A 17,634-nucleotide genomic window follows, 5' to 3' on the forward strand; every position below is an offset into this window, starting at 1 on the left:
ATTTTTACATTGGTATGGAGGAGGTGAAGAATATAATGAAGCTTTCACGAATGATGAATCAAATAGATAGAACAAGAAAGAAGAGGAAATGATTGTAATCTTCAACTTTTTTCATAGAGATTAGCAAAAAACAATACGTGAAAGAAGGGAAGAAAAGAGAATGAGAATAAGAGGTAAGAGAATCCCCCTCCAATAATAAATTGCAAGAGTAATCACCATAATAAGAATGGTTGATTGAGGCCACCAACTGTAACGGCTAGAATTGGATCTTGATTGGATCTTTGATTGGATCTTGATTGGAGTCATCTTTAAGAGAGAATTAAGCCATAATAAATATATAGACGTCAGACGACTAGTAGTATTCTGAAGTACCCAAATAAAATTTCCAACATATAAAACTTTACACGTTTACACGTCTTTATTTCTTGGGAATTTTAATGAAATATCTTCGGTATTGTTCACTTTTAACGTTAAGGACATTTTTACCTTGAAAAGTCACTCTTGGTATTATTCACTTACACCTTTATTTTGTCATTTTCGTTAAAAACTAAAGTTTTTGAGGACTTTTCGTTAGTTTTCCTTTATTTCTTTAGTATGAAACGCTACGTAATGACGTATATGTGCCTTGTTTTAACATAAAAGAAATGAAACGTTAGTTGACATTAAGGTATGAACTATTGAACAAGAAAGCATCAAAGGCTGCTACACGCGTCCATTTGGAACTCGGTGAGTTATAAACCCATAGACAGGGGAAATATTTTCAAGTGTCATTCCACTTGTATAATGACATAAAAAATATGTATATGTGTTCCAGCACACTAAAAAAGTTCTTATTTTTTCAAAGTAATATCACTTCACTGTAAAATAATGAATGAGAACTGTTCGTTCTCTTAATCATCATTTAAATATCACCTCTAAAAAAATTCGTTCAATTTGGGCGCAATTTAATAATCTATATGCGCCTACAAATCAATGCTTGCGGTAACAAGTAGCACATCCTTATGATAAACTGTCAATTTCTTTGATTGATATGAATGACAAAATAGTCTCCAACTCAAATAAAAAGTTTTTAGAGATAATTTTTAGATGATGATAAAGAAAAATAATTCTGATCATAATATTTGTACAGCTTTGTTGCTTATCCCAATTCCAAATAATACAAAATTTAAATTTAAAAACAAAATAACTATGCAAATAATTTGTAATTCAAGTTGTTGAGAATATTTACTTTTACACTCAACATTCTAAATTCAAATCCGCCTCCATTAATATCGTTTGTATTAAAAATAAAAAAATAAAAGCTCTGATTAGCTGTGTGAAACCTTCCAAAAGCAACACGATGGCCTTTGTACAACGTCTCATGACACCCTAACGAAACACTCCACTGCAGGATCGGTACTTCCCTTCGCGTGTAATCTTGGCTCCTTTTTCTTGTCATGAATTTGGAACAATTACTTAACCATACTTCCACCAAGAAAATCAGAAAATGCATTCTTAATATGTTTTTAACCAAAACTAACGACTCTCGAACATGTTGTCGATAATTTTTTGCCGCCAACATGTTGTCCATACTTTTTTGACAATATCGATACTCATCTGTCATGCAGAGAGTTTTTCTGCTGAAACGTGTTGCGACGTTGATTGCAAATTTTTGTTCAATTACATAAGAGCAAATGAAACCTACGAAAACTTCCGGCCAGATTCCAATACCAGACGGGAAGCAAACAACCATCCAAGACTGATGTAGAAAATGGACATCTACATTCAAATATATAAACATGAAAAAAGCCGGGTTCTAACAACCAAAGTACCGTAGAGTTCAGCTTCAAATCTATTTTTGTATCTGTATTCTTTTGTCCCTTATCGGCAGCTCCACTGGCATCTGGGCTTCATGGGGATGATCTGGCCCCTTGTACACCTTTAGGTGGTTGAAAAGCGCTCTCCCAAGCTGCACGACAGAGTTTGATTCAGAAGAAACTATTCAAGACAGATGATGTAGAACAGTTGGGTAGTGAAAAACAATGCTAAAGCCGAGCACAACAGTCATGCGGAGAGAATCACTTGCATATACTTTTTCGCTGTGAATGAGTTTCGTAGTTTCAAGTTCCATCTATTTAAACTCTATGTTTAACATTTCAATCATACAAAACCAAAATGAAATATCTAGCTTTATTTGTGTATGCGTATGTATGTAGGAGAGTAACTTTGAGTAAAAGAACTCACCCTCCCCTTTGGAAGCATACCACGAACAGCATGTTCAATAATCCTCTCTGGGATCCTCTGCTGTAACTGGTCAAACGTTTCCACTGTCATACCACCTGGTCGTCCAGAATGCCTCCTGAAGAGTTTTTGGTTCCTTTTCTTGCCAGATACGGCAACCTTTTCAGCATTTACCTATAAATTTCGACACAATCATCCACCATAGCATAGAAGTATTTGCAAGCCAAAATAAGAGAAAAATGAAAAGAAGTAGAAGTTAAGCAAATTCCAGAACCTTGAAAACCAGAGAGAACAGCAATATAACACTCGGAAAAAAAACACTGATCTGCTAGAAACCCAAAGCTTGAGTAAAGCATTTTCGGGCCAGCCCACAGTAAAGCATACACAACTGAGAATACAAAAATGATTTAAAGCTAATTTTTCAAAACCGAAAGGTTTTAAGACTCTTTCAGTCTACATTCAGGGTAGATACTTAATATTTGTTAAGATTTGTGCATTTCTTCTTTGCTCAATCCCTGGTTGCCTTCTTTTCCTTTCCAACTTGTGTGTGACTGAGAGAAATTCTTTTGATATTTGTCAAGACAAAATATTAACAAACACCAAGGGGATGGTAGACAAAGTATAAAAAAAGTCGAAACGTAAAGATAACTCAAAACCACTAATGGTGGAAAAGGAATGAAGGTATATTTGGAGAACAGTTAAAAGCCTACGCAGTAACCGGCACTTCAAAAAGACTTCCTTTCCTCTAGCAAACAGAAAGGACATATTGAAAGAAATGGGTAGTGGAGTCCACTCGAAATACAACCTAAATAACCAGAATCTCAACAGCATAACAAATAAACACATCAGCCATTTTTCAACCAAAGAATAACAACAAGCAGAGAAGAAAACAATGAACAATAAAGGAAAAGGCGGTTCTCACTAGAAAGCTATTTCTTAGCCTAGTGACATTCTATACAAACCTAGACCATAAGCAGTTTTAAAAATTTAATATACTAAATGGCATCTGTGGTTGAGTCTTTATCAGTTTTATCATCACATTGTATAGTTGAAACTATAAAAGTAGACTCAATCAGCAATTATATAAGTAGACCAGGAAACACTGATAGTGCCTCATTTTGTGGATTTTGTACCTATTTCGCTCCTTAACACTATCAATATCAGTAACGAAAGCCATTTCTCAGAAGTCGCATATAAAAATCTCACTTGGCAGTTGGCATCTAAAGAAAGATTGTAATATAGTCTGCATCTAGAGCAATTATAATGAAGAAAATGCTTGTGCATGACTAGAAACTCCACATACCACAATGACAAATGCCCCCATGTCCACACTGGGGGTGTAGGTCGCCAAATTTTTCCCGCGGATGTAAATGGCAATCGTGGATGCCATTCGTCCAAGAATCTTGTCTGTGGCATCAACGATAAACCACGGTTTGTCAGTATTCACGTGGTCTGCAGCTTTTGGATACCATGTATTATTCCAAATGTCCTGGAGAAAGAGTGGAAAACCAGAATACGGACCTAAGTAAATTTTGATATTGCCCTCGAAGAAAAGTATATATCGACATCAATAACTTCTAGGAGAGCATATTTAAACAACATGTAATAAAAATGCATGTTATAATATTATAAACAGGCCGAAAACATTTACTCAATAACGGTGTTCGAAGAAATTAGTAGAAGTTTCTGACATTCAAAATCTACCAAGTATCCTTTAGAAAACTATCCATTGGTCTCAATATTTCACATGGAAGACTAAATAAGTTACAGTTTATACTAAACAGGCTTACGAAATTGGAGATTACATAGGAATTAAGCATGAAGCACAGCACACCTACCATTAAAATTCAGATCATTTTTCTGCTTTGCTTTCTGGGTCCACATTTCTAACTCAAAATTTTCAGAAAAAAAATTGAAAAAGTACCTTCCTTTATGTATGTATGTATGGAGAGAGAAAGTGAGTGTGAGTACATACAGGGCCGTCGACTTCGTAGTCTTCAAACATCCATCGCTGATCCAAAGGGACCCGAACGAAGTCCTCAGTCTTGCTGCTGAAGATCTCGAAGCTCCGCCGTGTGTTTCCTTCATTGTTGAAGCTCAGGTCGGTGGTGGAGGGAAACCAGAGCTTTTGCGGTGGCGCCACCGAGAACCCGACAAATGGGGTTTTAAGGGCGGGTTTTGCAGAGGAGGAGAATGGGGGTTTTGGGGAAGAAGAGCAAGTGGAGGAGGATGAGAGCAAGGAAGAAGAAGATGAAGCTGCGAGCGAGAGTACGGACATCTTTGTGTCTCAGCTCTCTCACTCAGTCCACTGTTTCTGTGTTGGGTTTTTGGGGGTTGGGTTTCCGAGCGTTCGTTGATAAAATAGGATGAGATGGTCGACTTGCAGATGAACATGGATCAAAACGCAACGCATCGGTCGAATTATGTTAATTATTTTTTACAAACATTTCAAACTCAAAGTTAGTTTTACAACAATTTTCGGCTTTAGTTTTTAACTTTTTATTCGTGTTGAAAACATTTAAAACTTATATAAGACAAATACAGGCTTTAAATTAATAGGGGGAGATTTATCTAAATTACAGAAGAATAATTCGAACTTGGATGCATCAAAAGAGGTATACTCCTCTAACCAACATAGCTTAGCTTCAGTTTTTAACTACTTGAAATGCCGAATATTTTTGTCCAGATCAACAATATGGGGTGATTCAAATTTAAAGCAATTTGAAATTAAAAAGAGAAATATGTTTAGACCGGAATTTTAATTGATTAATGTTTAGTATTGTGTTTCTCAAAACTTTTTTTTTTTTACTCAATAAATTGGATTTTGTTGTTGGGATGTTTCTCATATAAATTGTGACATCCCACATCGCCCAGGGGAGTGATCCTTAAATGTATATTCTCATCCCTACCTAGCACGAGGCCTTTTGGGAGCTCACTGACTTCGGTTTTCGTAGGAACTCCGAAGTTAAGCGAGAAGGGGACTAGAGCAATCCCATGATGGGTGACCCACTGGGAAGTTGCTCGTGAGTTCCCAAAAACAAAACCGTGAGGGAATGGTAAGCCCAAAGCGGACAATATCATGCTACGGTGGTGGAGCGGGCCCGGAAAGTGGTCCCGTCCGGGCTCGGATGTGACATAAATGTTGAAAGATGTTTTAAATTTAAATTCTTTCGTCACTTTTATTTAAAAAAAAAAAAAGAAAATTCCCTCATTACTCATTATTAAATAAAAAAAAAGAAAAATCAAGTATCTAAATAAAAATATCTTAATTATTGCAAATGACTCTTTAACGTGCAGTTGTGAAAAAATAATCATATTTATACATTTTAACACTGATTTAATCTCACTAATTTATCTTGCAAATAACAATTAATTATTTAACTTATCAACGTTATCGATTTACCAAGCAAACATCTTAATGACACCTCATATGGACTTTTCCCAAATAATACTTTTTCTTCACAGACACTCAAACTCACATTCAAATTACACAAATGAAATGACATAGTCAACTCACCTCCACACCAAACACCCTCCAATTCCTTCCTAATTCCAGTCTCAATCCCACCGCTCCTCCTCCTCCATCCCCATCCTCCCCATAAAATTCCTGATCCCAACCCACCCTCACCCCCACAATCGCTCCAAACAAACAATGAACAGGCCTCCCGCAGCCATTGTGCAGAGTGCTGTGTCCCAGGCAATGAGCTTGATCCAATCGTCGCCTCCGACCTGGCAGTCCGCCGTCCTCAGCAACATCCTCATCTTTCTGCTGGGTTCTCCAATCCTGGTCTCCGGACTCTCTGCCTCTGGCATTGGAGCTGCTTTCTTGCTCGGTACTCTCACTTGGCGCGCTTTTGGGTCTTCTGGGTTTCTCCTGGTGGCCACGTACTTCGTCATCGTGAGTAAAATTTCTCTTGCTTTTATGTGCCTGAGCGTTTGTTGGATATTAACTTTATCTGGGTTTTTATTTTGTACTGTTTCCTGGATATAAATTGGTTATTCTATTAATTTCATATAGCTTTTTGGTAATTGGATTCAAACTCGCCATCAAGGGAATACCTAAGAGAGGAATACCACTAGACCTTAATACTAAGCGAAGATAATTGGTATATGGTATTCCTTCTCTATCAAACGAAATTGCGCCTTAAAGTTCTGTTCTTTTATAATATTTGTTAAATTTTTTGTTTTTCTTTTCTTCGAAATTTGAGTGAGGGATGCAAAAGTTAAGGTGCTGAACTTTCATAGTGACAGTGGATACTCAGGTCTAAGGGGATTTGCATGAAATCTGTAACTTCGTAAACTTAACAATTTCACGCTATTAGGCTCATTAATGAATCTAATTTCTGAGCGGTATTGATCTCTGATGTTTTGTAATGCGGTTTTGTCAAAATCTTCAGGGGACGGCAGTGACAAAGGTGAGAATGAAACAGAAGGAGGCTGAGGGGGTAGCCGAGAAGAGGAAAGGACGGAGAGGCCCTGGCAGTGTCATTGGATCCAGTGCTGCTGGCTGTGTTTGTGCTTTCCTCACAATACTTGGAGCAGGAGGAAGCGGATATTCTCGGCTTTGGCAACTAGGGTTTGTTGCCAGCTTCTGCACTAAGTTAAGTGATACTGTCTCGAGTGAGATGGGAAAGGCATATGGCAAAACCACGTAAGTTTCTCTGTTTGGTTGAATTAAGCTCTTCATGTTCATGTTATTAGAACTGATGTTATGGGTCTAATATCGGTATTCCATGCTTAATAACGTCATATTTGGTTATGAGTTCCTTTTTTTGGCATTACATGATTAGCAACCCCAGAACGGCTTCTGATAGTCTATTCTTTGAAATTGTCATAGTTCATCTGTCTCTTCGTCTTTGCTTATTAGATTTTATACATAGTTCAGCTTTACATGCTCTGGTGATTTTCTACGTAGTGTTTAGGTTTAATCCTGTTAGGATGCCAAGCGGCTGGTGGCATCACTTAGTTAGCCCTGGTGTCTCAATTGTTGAGTTGGAGATCTTGAGCCTGCACCCAGATTTTTAAGCTCAGATATGTGCAGATGCAAAGGGTGAATGAATATTTGATTGTATTAGTGTCTGTCATTGGTATTGAGCCAGTCTTGATCCTTAAATCCCTTCTATGTTGCCGTATGACTTGTACGTTGACGAAGAAAGCAATGGAATCTCAGAACCATCTTGCTGCGATTAACAACACTCTCAATGTGCTAATCCAGCGATTTGACGCCATGGAAGCTCACCAAGATTTTTCTGATGTTCAATTCGAGAAATTGTACCGTGATTTTGTGGACAAATGTGATATGGGTTTTCCCGGTGAAACGTCAGATGCAACCCATTCGGATCCCAATTCGCATCCGCTGTTCATCAAAATGGCATCTCATATGTCAGTTGTGAAATTGAATCAAGTCATTCTCAAGCTTCAATCCTTCCATGAGGAAAAATTCAAGCCCGAGAGAGAGTGAATCAGTTATTCTCTCAATTTCGTCGAAGATACAAGCCCAAGACTCATCCTTGTTTACTCGACAAGAAAGTTGAAGATTCTGTGATAGTTTCTCCAGTTCTTGATTCTGATTGCATGAAATCCAAGGTTGCGTTCTGGGTTTTGCATTCCCTAACGGCTTGGCTACTGCTTTTGGAGATAAATTGAATCAGTTCAGAACGATGCCTTAGTCTATTCGTGAATTTAACTGCAAGAATGACCTGGCCCAAGATTTCATTTTTAAAATTCATGTTTCTGAAGATGTGTTCATGGAAATTGATTCACCTGCACTTCAGGTGTTTGATGAAAAGTCGCACTCAACAAATGATTGTGATCTTCAATTAGGCTATCATACGACGATTTCTAACACCGGAGTTCACTTATTTGTGGGCTCTTTAATTTGAATGTTCCAACCAAAGATGCTCACAGTTCTAAATTTCTTGTTTTTAGTGGTGAATTCATGAAAAATGGTATTATTGTGCATTTGAAGCTTGGCTTCCATGAGTTGATACATGACAAAGGAGGAACATCTAGTCCAGGCCTCTTTAATTTGAAGTCTACTGGGAACAAACATTTAGAGACAGCAAAGCCTCTACTGCAGACAATTTTTTGGTGACAGCAAAGCCCTTTGGGTTGCCTGATGAGATGACTTTTTTGGCCTTCAATCCGTCTGATTAAATGTGGTACTCAGGTTGCTGTGTTGTTCGATCGTGACATGTGCTATTGCGAGGGCATTTGGGATAAGGGTGGAGGCTCCAAATTCAGGTATACGGTTGCTCCAAAAAAAAAATTCCTTGTATGAATGAATTTGGAAATTCTACTGAATATAGACAAAGAATAGATATGATGTTGGTCTCCTTAGGTGGAGAAATTTGGGGACGAATTATTTCAGTCACAGTGTCCACAGATACTAGATTCTTGCCCTCAGCTGAAGTAGTTCATTCAATGATCAAGACATATTCTAATTGCTTAGTTGTGAGAGAAGTATTGAACAAAGCAGGGAGGGTATTGCTTTTGGGCATTACAAGCAGGCCCAAGTAAAAACAAGAGCAAGACGACAATTTTGTGTTGTATGCTATTGAGAATAGATGTACGGGTCAGGCTGTTCAAGTGGAGATTGAGATACATGGCTATGTGTTGTGTGTAGCTGCCCTGGGTATCCTTATCCGTGCTAGAAATTCTGATTGTGGCGGAAGCACACGCCTATGGTTTCATTAGTTCAGTACATATGTTGTTGCTCATTTACAAGGGAAAAATATATATGTCTTTTGTCCTGCTTGTGGAAGCATATTGCTGCAGCAAGTTGCTATGAATGCTGCTGCTATATACTACTGGCTTACGTTGATCATTGTCTCAAGATCAACCTTGAGTAGTTGGATCCATTGCCAAATCATAATCAAAAGAACGCTACTGGAATTTTCAAGGTTAAACCTTGAGGACAAGATTGATTTCTAGGGGAGGGGTAATGTTAGGTTTCCAAGTCGCATCACTTAGTTAGCCCAGGTGTCTCAATTATTGTGTTGGAGATCTTTAGCCTGCAACCAGATATATAAGTTGAGATATGTGCAGATGCAAAGGGTGAATGAAAATTTGGTTGTATTAGTGTTCTTGTTAATATCTCTTATAGCAATCTTGGGTCAAGTTTGATTTAGGTTCTATCAAATCTTGTACGCTGAATCTTGTGTTGGCTTGTAGGATTCTTTTTAGATGATTAAGTTATTTGGGAACGGGCCTGCAAAACTTTGACACATAATGAGAAGATGGTTCTAGTAGTTTTCTCATTCAGCGTGGTCCTGTCCATCAGTAAAAGAATGGACGACCATTACTGAAGCTATATTTTGTTATATTAAGTTAGCCAATAGAATTGCGTAAACTATATTTTGTTAGATTTAGTTAGCCAAAATGTAAGGGCTGATACTATAAAAATGCCTTAATCATGGTCTGGTTGTAGAGGTTAACCTTTCATTGACGGTGTAATACTCTCATAAAGTGAAAATAACATAAAATGCATAATGCTTGAGCATTCACATACAAAATCATTTAGTCTACTGTGCGGTTTCTAGTGCAGGATGATTGCAGCATAGTGAAATTTGAAGCTTTAAGAATTAGATTCTCGTGACTTAGGTCGTCACTTGAATCAACAACAAAACTGATGTTTTTCCTTCATGAAGAATCTTAGGGCTTACATTTGAATTCTGCTTTCTAACGGAATTAGAAGAAGCTAGGAACTAAAAGTGTCAACCTGAGAATTAGATTGTCATGAAATTATGTTGAGTGACTTGCGTCAACAACTAAACTGATGTGTTGTCATTCATTAAGAATCTTAAGGCTTACTATCAAAGTCTCTTTTCTAATCCAATTAGATGTTTTCTTTAGGATTCACCTTGTAAAGTTGTGCAACTGTCCCTTCATAGGTCAATTTTCGCATTGGGAAAGAAATCCAACTAGTGTTGTGCTAATTTTTCTGCTAACTGGATAAACGTGTTTCTTTTTTCTTTCGGACTAAAGATCAACAAAGATTTCTTTGATCTGATCACAAATTTAGTATTTTCTGTTACCCCAGATCAATTTAAAATTCCAATAACATAAATTTTGCTTCTTGACCAGGTACTTAGTTACAACATTGAAGGTAGTTCCAAGGGGAACAGAGGGGGCTATGAGTGTTGAGGGAACCTTTTCTGGACTTTTGGCTGCTATCGTTCTTGCATTTGTTGGTTGCGCCATGGGTGAGGTGCTGTTTACGATATATACCCTTCGATGTTTGTATTTATTATTTGTCTGTCACTTAACTTTTATGTTTATAACATTCCTTGTACTTTTGGTCAAACAGATAAGTGCACCTGAAGCAATGATATGCGTAATAGCTTCCCAAATAGCTAATCTTGGTGAGAGCATTATAGGTGCTGCTCTTCAAGAGAAGGAAGGATTTCGATGGGTAAGCAACGATTCCCACGTTTGATTTTTTCATTCAAATTTTTGGTTCCTTTATTTTATGTATTCTGTTCATTCTCTAATAGAATCAGTTAAGGAGCACCAATAGCCATCCCATTTCATGGGGCTCCTGAGTATATTTGAGCTTGATTCATGGGTTTACTGAGCATGTTGGTGAAATAATGATGAATATGGGGAAGTATGGGGGTCTTTTATCCTATTGAGGACCTGGTGATAGAATTAATGGGCAATATGGGTAGCACAGGGAGGTTTCTTGAATAATAACAATTTCATGATACCGTACCACTCTGACCCCCCAAATCGTGAGGAAATTTTTTTAAAATGCATAATTTTCTTTGTGCTTCAATTGCACTAATTCCCCTTCAAAAGCATGGACATGGAGAGGGCCCTAGAGGTTATAGCTCCATAATATACATTTTTCCTTGTAGTTTGTTGTCGGTTTCAGCAGTCTGCAACATATTTCCCTCTGTCCTTACCCTCTGTCCACGCTCTATTTTACAGCTCAACAACGATGCTGTGAATGTCATAAACATATCGATGGGCAGCATTTTGGCAGTCTTGATGCAGCAGGTTTTACTCCAGAACTGGAGTATGTGAATTGCCAAATTCATGAAGGTAGAAGATGCTTCTCCGACGTGCCAACCAGCTATGCTAACAAAATCGAACATGATGCGTATACTTTACACTGGTGACTGAAAAGACCGTTGCACTCTACGCGGGAGACAGATTACAAGCATGTTGCCTTACTCAGATGGCGGTATTAACAATTTAGCGAGACTCTGTTCATACGAAGTTATTCAGAAAATTTTTTGGGAGAAAACTCTGGTTCGACGCTCCCGTTCCCCAAAAAGAAAAAAAATTACCCACGAAACGTTTTGGTGAACTATTTGTCGTCGAAATGTATATACAATGGAAATTATTCTTGAAGTAGTCAGAAACAGGATTATTTTGCTATGTTCCATCAAGAACATTTTTTTCTTATTGAAATGTAATTTTTTTTCTTTTAAAAATGGAGGGACAGCTGGTGGCAAGCCACGGTTATTCATCTCTTCCGGAGGCTGAGAAGACTCGCAGAGGCATTTCAGCCTCTTTATGGTCACCAGTCTGGCTTTCACACCTTGCCAAAATCCCCCTAAACTTGCACCACTAACTCTTGAATACCAATTCTTAAAAAAAATTCGGCTAAAATACTACGGTTTTAGTTTAAGGTATCAATGGAAAAGTAAACAAAAATGATTTTATAAATACTATTCAATACAATTACATGATTGCCACTCAATGCTAACACTTTTTTTCGGCCGGCCAATATTTCTTGCAACTAGTTCATCAGATTTTCTAGCGACCAGGCGATATAATTTTTCAGTCTCAAGGTCACTGTTCAACAGTGACGTGCAATGAAACATGTTAAGTAATGAATCTTATCATAAGTTCTCTAATTGTGTTGTGTATATATGTAAAAATTAATAGTCGCACAACAAATAAAATTGAAGATGAAAAATTACACATTTGAAATTTCCAGCAATCGAAAAAAAATCCGGCCCCTATGACGGTGGTCGACAACATGGCACTAGCACAGGTGCCATGTGTGTCATATGCAATTGGGAACAAAAATATAAATGTTTCTATACATAAAAGTGTATTTGCCGCCAATTTATGGCTTAATCCAAATAAAAAGGGAATTAATTAGTAGTTTTCTTTATGGTTGATAAATCTTTTTCCTAAAATCATTATCTTAAAATTAATCTTGTATTTAAATTGTAATCATTACTCACTCACTTTCTCTCTTTCAAACGAAAACTTCATTCTTTTAATAACTTCCGTCACATGCATAGCATGTCTAGAATATCCAATAACTTTATTAACCTTCTAAATGAGACCTAATTTCTAGAGTCAAGTCAAAATGAATTGAAGACGGGTACTAGTCGGACTAATTTCTGTAACCGTCATATTGTCACATAGTGCTACCAATCAAGAAATCCGGTTGGAATCTCATCATTTCATAGCGGACTTTCATGCAACCATATAAACCAAAACAAGAACTCAGACCAAACCATCCAATTTCCTCTAACAAAATCAGAAGCAGCCAAATTTTGATGATAAGCACCTTGTTTTGAACGCCCCCCAAAGAACAACCACCTGAAGTTCCTCTCTCTAAACATGCCCTCCTCGTTTTGCCACCTCCCTTAAACCCCCACTATTCCATGCCTTATATTGTCTCTTAGCCTACCTGAAAAACATGTCCTCTTCTTCCCATGAAATTGTCCTCACCAGCTCCCCTGACGGCCCGATTATCGCCTATGATGCTTCCTCGGGCACTGCTCTAGCACAGTTCACAGGCAGCAGGTCCCCGCGTCGAGGTATCACCATTGTTGGGAGGCCTTACATTGCTGCCTCACACGTATCTCCCACCACTGGTTCTGGTTCAATCCACCTTTACAACTGGTGTTCTTCATCTGCCTTGCATAACTTGCAAGTTCCGGAACCCGTTGCCCCCCTCGCCGCCATGTCTGACGGGGCGTACCTCTTCGCCGGCGGCCTGTCAGGGAGTGTTCATACATTGTCCATTCCGTCTGGGGATGTGCTCAAGTCATTGGCTGTGCATAACAAACCCGTGTCCTGCCTCGGGATCAGCGACGACGAGTCGCTCCTGATTTCTGGCAGTGATGATGGAAGCATTGTGGTTGTTCCCATCTTCCAGCTTGTGGCGGCCTCAGGATATGTATTATACGATAATGTGGAAGACCTGGTGTTGCATAGGTTTTCTGCTCATTCGGATTCGGTGACTGCCGTTGTTTCTGGCGTGGGATTACACACCTCCCAAGTTATTTCGTGCTCATTGGATGGCACATGTAAATTCTGGAGCCTCTTGCGCGCGGCGCTCCTGCGCACGGTTGTGTTTCCGTGCGCTATTTTCGGTATCACATTAAACCCAAGAGAACCCGAGTTCTATGCTGCAGGATCAGATGGTTCAGTATACAAAGGATTATGGAGAAGTGGAAGGAGGCAGCTTGTAATGCAAGGCAAGGACTTGATCACCTGGAGTCCGAAGCACGACGGGGGAGTTGTATCTGTGGTGATGGTGAATGAGGGAAGGAATTTGTTATCAGCTTCGGAAGACGGGAGTGTCTGGGTTTGGCAAGTTGATGCAGGACAGGTGGTTATGGTTCTCGCTAACGAGATGGGGAGCATTAGTGATCTGGTGGCAGCCACGGGCACAAACTACAGCAAAGGGCATGATTTCAGCGCAAGCAACAGGGGTTATCGAAATGGGAGTTGCGAATTTGGGTTAACTGGAAAAGAACTGACTAGTATGCCGATAAAGATGTTAAAAATGGACGAGATGTTGAAGGTGGCAGCAAGGGATAGAAGCAGAGCGATTGATATGCTCGAATCTGCTATCGGAATGTATGAGAGGCTCTTGGAACTCATCCTCAAGGAAGCCAAGAAAAGTAGCAGCAACAACAAACAACGGTGATGAAAAGGATAAAAACATCATACACAATTTCTATATGCAAAAATGTGTTATTCAGACAAATGTACATCTCTATATAATACACACAGTGGTAAACATTAGTTCTATTTTCTCTTCGCCTTTCGCGTCCGCCTTCCTCAAGAAAAAATAAAACAGATGCAGCGTTTTAGTGTTTGTTCAAACGGGCACTAACACAGAATTGCTAATGTTACATTCATCATATAGCGTTCATTAGAAGGGAAATTCATCAGATGCAGAAACATAATAGTAAAGGGTGCGGTTTAAAACCGCCCTAACCATTCAAATCGTCCAAAACCAAATCAATCCGACCAGTTCAGTTCGAATTTTACACTATAACAACATAATCGTCAGCCTAAATGAACCAAACCGCGTCTACCCCGTTAAACAGACAATACAAGAAACCTAATGAAGGGATATTTCCTCCATTGCATTTCTTTTTTTCTGGCTGGTACTTGTAGGCCAACCATTGAAGTATAAATTCAAACATTTAACAGATGCGCTCTTGTCCTATTTTCGACAGGTTGTTCATAATTCAAATTCCAGATGCAATTTGATTTGAAACATTCCTAACAGTCAAAGACATGTGGCAAATTAACCCCAAATGCAAAACAAAAACAGAAAGCATGATTTGACAATATAAAAGTTCATAAAGTAGTGGTCGGCATGGGGCTGGGTCTAGGAATATCATGCACAGTGAACTAGCACAGAACGTTCTAGTAGACATATCTGATATCAGTCATAGGAAAATTGTAGGCTGCGGATTTAACTTCCGTCAACAATTACGATACAGGATGATGGTATTTCAAATCAATCATGATACCGCTAACTTAGCATTCCAGTTGTATAAGAAACTGAGATCATAATGCATCACAGTTTTAACAAAGTCAAATGAAAGAACAAGCTAGGAGGTCCAGCCCTTATGAGCCTCTGTGCAATTGCATGTGAAAGAGAGAAGCTACGCACATGGCATGAGAGGCATGGAGTCACGGGCAGGTCATCAGTTGTTTAGATTGTCTAAGTTAAGATGTCACATCAGCCCGACTGAGATATTTTTGATAGCATAAAAGTATCAAAGGATCAAGAAATAAGCATAGATTCAACGTTTCTTAGACATTGACGAAGAACTAATCTCTCTATTTTCATCCAAACGAAAAAAGTGCTTACAGACATTTGAAAAAGATGAGTATTTTAACATGTCACGAGGTAATGGAATATACGACAGTCTTACATAAACACGAGATTTTCTTCATTGAATTTCTTGAGCATGGTAATAACTCTTGACTTTTTTTCTATCCAACAAAGAACCTTAATAAATCTAAATGGGTAAAAATCAAATCGAATATATATGCAGTAACCAAATACAAGTCATACATTTTTGTATTATCGCAGATTGATGTTTGCAAACACTACAAGGATGATGGGAAGTGGTAAGTAAGACAAATCTACTTTCAACAGATACCATTTGAAGATTGCTTACACTTATTCTACCCTAGAGGAGAAAGAACGGTACAACAGATACTATATTATAAGCACAACAAACAAACCCAGCATACGGTAATTTTTGTAGCAGGGACTAGAACTGCCTACGACGTTTTGAGACAGTACCATTATGTTGGGAACAAAAAGGGTTTTCCATTTGTGAGTGGCAGATGTCTGGAACAAACATTGTAGAAGAATCCGACGGATTCTGAAGACTTTTTGGCCAGTATAGTCCCGATGCTGTAGGTGGGGAAGGTATCTGTGGTACCATCCATGAGGCCTCCGGCACCTCACCTATGCACTCATAATCGTCCAGTTCCTCCTCAGACGATCTTAAAACTGGTGAGCCATATTCCCCAAGTTTACCGCAGTCAGCCTGACATCACAAGAAAGAAGCAACATTATGCACTTGTATAACCATAAAGCCTAGAGAAGCAGGCCATCACTCATCAGTCATAGAATATTCAAGAATTTTGTCGACGGCCTAACTTTAGCCAGTTCTTCCATAATCACAGGACCTTTGCAACACAACAGCGGTAAAAGCACTTCATGATGACCTAGAGTACAAGCTTATAGGACATCTCCTATTTGCAAACATAAGGTGCAATCCTCCGAATCTCTATATACTTGTCCATTAAGAGTTTTGAGACCCAATATCCAGTACTTCGCATTCGAATTTTCATGAAACCGAAAAATTGGCACCACAATTTCGAAAGGTTTCTCCAAAATCAATTGTTTAGTGCAATCAAAATAAAGAATGCAATTTGCAATAGGATAATGATGGTTAAATAAATCAATAATTATAAGATTAGCATTGGGTGCAAAGAGCGCACGCACCTTTGAAGATCCATTATCAATGTAGCCAAAGCTGTGATCAAGATCAGAGAGTCCAAGAAACTCATCTATATAACATTGTGGAACCGTCCCAGCTGAAGAGCCCCCAGTAAACGACATCCCCCCGGCAACTCCGGGCAGCGCCGCCTTGCACTCCACCGGCAACGAGTCTTGCGTTTCACATCTAGACACTGAGCCAAAACCAGACCCAGGACGTGACTTCATAGTAGAAGAAGACGCACCAACCCCATCACCGTCGCCGAAATCCGGCTGAGCCGGCTCAGGCCCAACCTTGATTCCGGTAAGCAAAAACCTCCGGTGAGCTGACACGAAGCTATTAGCCGTGTGAACGGCAACATCACATTTTCTACATAGCAAAGCTCGATCTTCTAAGCAGAAAAAGTACCCAACTGCCTCCTGCAAAACATTATCTCAAAAATTCAAGCAAACCCCAATTCGAATTCCACGTTTTTACAACAAAATTTCTCAACTTTTTTTATGTGGGATTTGAAATCATTGAAGTTTACCTGGCAGATATCGCATTTGGGCAAGTGGGAGGAGGCAAGACGAACCCTCTGGTGCTTGCTCGCGAGCTTGTTCGCTTTGTGAACCTTCTCGTCGCACGCCCAGCAGAGAGCCGCCTCGTCGGCGCAGCAGAGGACGTTCGCCTCCGCTGCCTCGCAGACGTTGCACTGTATCTTCATCTCTCTCTAAACCCTTCCAAAATCTCTGCTTTTGTGAGTTTGTTGGTGATTCTCTCTCTAGTCTCTACAGTTGAAGGATGAGGAGTGAGAGTTGAAAATGAGTGAATTTTTATGAGGACAGCGAACAATTCAAGGTGACACGTGGACGGTTTTAACAAGTGTCGTGGCTTAGGAGGCCGCCGTTGCTTTGCAACTGTAACTTGGACGATATTTCTGTTTGAGTAATGATATTTATTATTATATTTTCATACCATTTTAGATGGTATTTGATATAGACAGTTACATCATTTGAATTAATTATATTTTTAAATTTAGTTCATTATTTAATAACTAATAATTAATTATTGTGGTATACGAATAGTCTTTCTTCTTCATTTCCTTGGGTTTTGTAAAAAATTTTAAATGATGTAGCTGTCTAAATCAGATGTCACCTAAGATAATACAGAAATATAATATAAAAATATGATATGAATA

The 17,634-nt window shown here is 38.8% G+C and overlaps 4 protein-coding genes across 4 annotated transcripts; 2 read left to right on the forward strand and 2 right to left on the reverse strand.

Annotated features, from left to right (window-relative positions):
* Positions 1 to 1,611: 1,611 nt before the first annotated feature.
* LOC137715122 (large ribosomal subunit protein uL13c) lies at positions 1,612 to 4,580 on the reverse strand. Its single transcript, XM_068454350.2, has 4 exons — positions 4,196 to 4,580; positions 3,524 to 3,709; positions 2,224 to 2,394; positions 1,612 to 1,948 (listed from the first exon to the last, which is right to left on the reverse strand). Exons 1-4 carry the CDS (start codon positions 4,496 to 4,498, stop codon positions 1,832 to 1,834), a joined length of 777 nt encoding a protein of 258 aa, XP_068310451.2. The 5' UTR covers positions 4,499 to 4,580; the 3' UTR covers positions 1,612 to 1,831.
* Positions 4,581 to 5,683: 1,103 nt separating this feature from the next.
* Positions 5,684 to 11,604, forward strand: LOC137715120 (protein VTE6, chloroplastic). Its single transcript, XM_068454347.2, has 5 exons — positions 5,684 to 6,118; positions 6,618 to 6,871; positions 10,306 to 10,429; positions 10,529 to 10,633; positions 11,152 to 11,604. The coding sequence occupies exons 1-5, from the start codon at positions 5,873 to 5,875 to the stop codon at positions 11,245 to 11,247; spliced, it is 825 nt and encodes a 274-aa protein (XP_068310448.1). The 5' UTR covers positions 5,684 to 5,872; the 3' UTR covers positions 11,248 to 11,604.
* Positions 11,605 to 12,618: 1,014 nt separating this feature from the next.
* Positions 12,619 to 14,599, forward strand: LOC137715117 (protein ROOT INITIATION DEFECTIVE 3-like). The gene has a single exon (XM_068454344.2). It carries the CDS (start codon positions 12,887 to 12,889, stop codon positions 14,123 to 14,125), a length of 1,239 nt encoding a protein of 412 aa, XP_068310445.2. The 5' UTR covers positions 12,619 to 12,886; the 3' UTR covers positions 14,126 to 14,599.
* An 864-nt stretch (positions 14,600 to 15,463) lies between these two features.
* On the reverse strand, positions 15,464 to 17,330 carry LOC137715119 (B-box zinc finger protein 22). Its single transcript, XM_068454346.2, has 3 exons — positions 16,984 to 17,330; positions 16,460 to 16,873; positions 15,464 to 15,998 (listed from the first exon to the last, which is right to left on the reverse strand). The coding sequence occupies exons 1-3, from the start codon at positions 17,158 to 17,160 to the stop codon at positions 15,717 to 15,719; spliced, it is 873 nt and encodes a 290-aa protein (XP_068310447.2). The 5' UTR covers positions 17,161 to 17,330; the 3' UTR covers positions 15,464 to 15,716.
* Between the last annotated feature and the right edge of the window lie 304 nt (positions 17,331 to 17,634).

Source organism: Pyrus communis, chromosome 3, assembly GCF_041283825.1.
Source record: "Pyrus communis isolate YQ-2024b chromosome 3, ASM4128382v1, whole genome shotgun sequence".
Classification (NCBI taxonomy): domain Eukaryota; kingdom Viridiplantae; phylum Streptophyta; class Magnoliopsida; order Rosales; family Rosaceae; genus Pyrus; species Pyrus communis.

Excerpts from the sequence above, each read along its gene's own strand:
- LOC137715122 (XM_068454350.2), bottom strand. The coding sequence starts at position 4,498 with ATGTCCGTACTCTCGCTCGCAGCTTCATCTTCTTCTTCCTTGCTCTCA. Across the intron at positions 2,395-3,523 it reads TGGGGGCATTTGTCATTGTG|GTAAATGCTGAAAAGGTTGC; the intron begins GTATGTGGAGTT and ends CGAAATTTATAG. Across the intron at positions 1,949-2,223 it reads GTATGCTTCCAAAGGGGAGG|CTTGGGAGAGCGCTTTTCAA; the intron begins GTGAGTTCTTTT and ends TCTGTCGTGCAG.
- LOC137715119 (XM_068454346.2), bottom strand. The coding sequence starts at position 17,160 with ATGAAGATACAGTGCAACGTCTGCGAGGCAGCGGAGGCGAACGTCCTC. Across the intron at positions 16,874-16,983 it reads CCAAATGCGATATCTGCCAG|GAGGCAGTTGGGTACTTTTT; the intron begins GTAAACTTCAAT and ends AATGTTTTGCAG. Across the intron at positions 15,999-16,459 it reads TTGATAATGGATCTTCAAAG|GCTGACTGCGGTAAACTTGG; the intron begins GTGCGTGCGCTC and ends TTGTGATGTCAG.
- LOC137715120 (XM_068454347.2), top strand. The coding sequence starts at position 5,873 with ATGAACAGGCCTCCCGCAGCCATTGTGCAGAGTGCTGTGTCCCAGGCA. Across the intron at positions 6,119-6,617 it reads TGGCCACGTACTTCGTCATC|GGGACGGCAGTGACAAAGGT; the intron begins GTGAGTAAAATT and ends CAAAATCTTCAG. Across the intron at positions 10,430-10,528 it reads TTGGTTGCGCCATGGGTGAG|ATAAGTGCACCTGAAGCAAT; the intron begins GTGCTGTTTACG and ends TTGGTCAAACAG.
- LOC137715117 (XM_068454344.2), top strand. The coding sequence starts at position 12,887 with ATGTCCTCTTCTTCCCATGAAATTGTCCTCACCAGCTCCCCTGACGGC.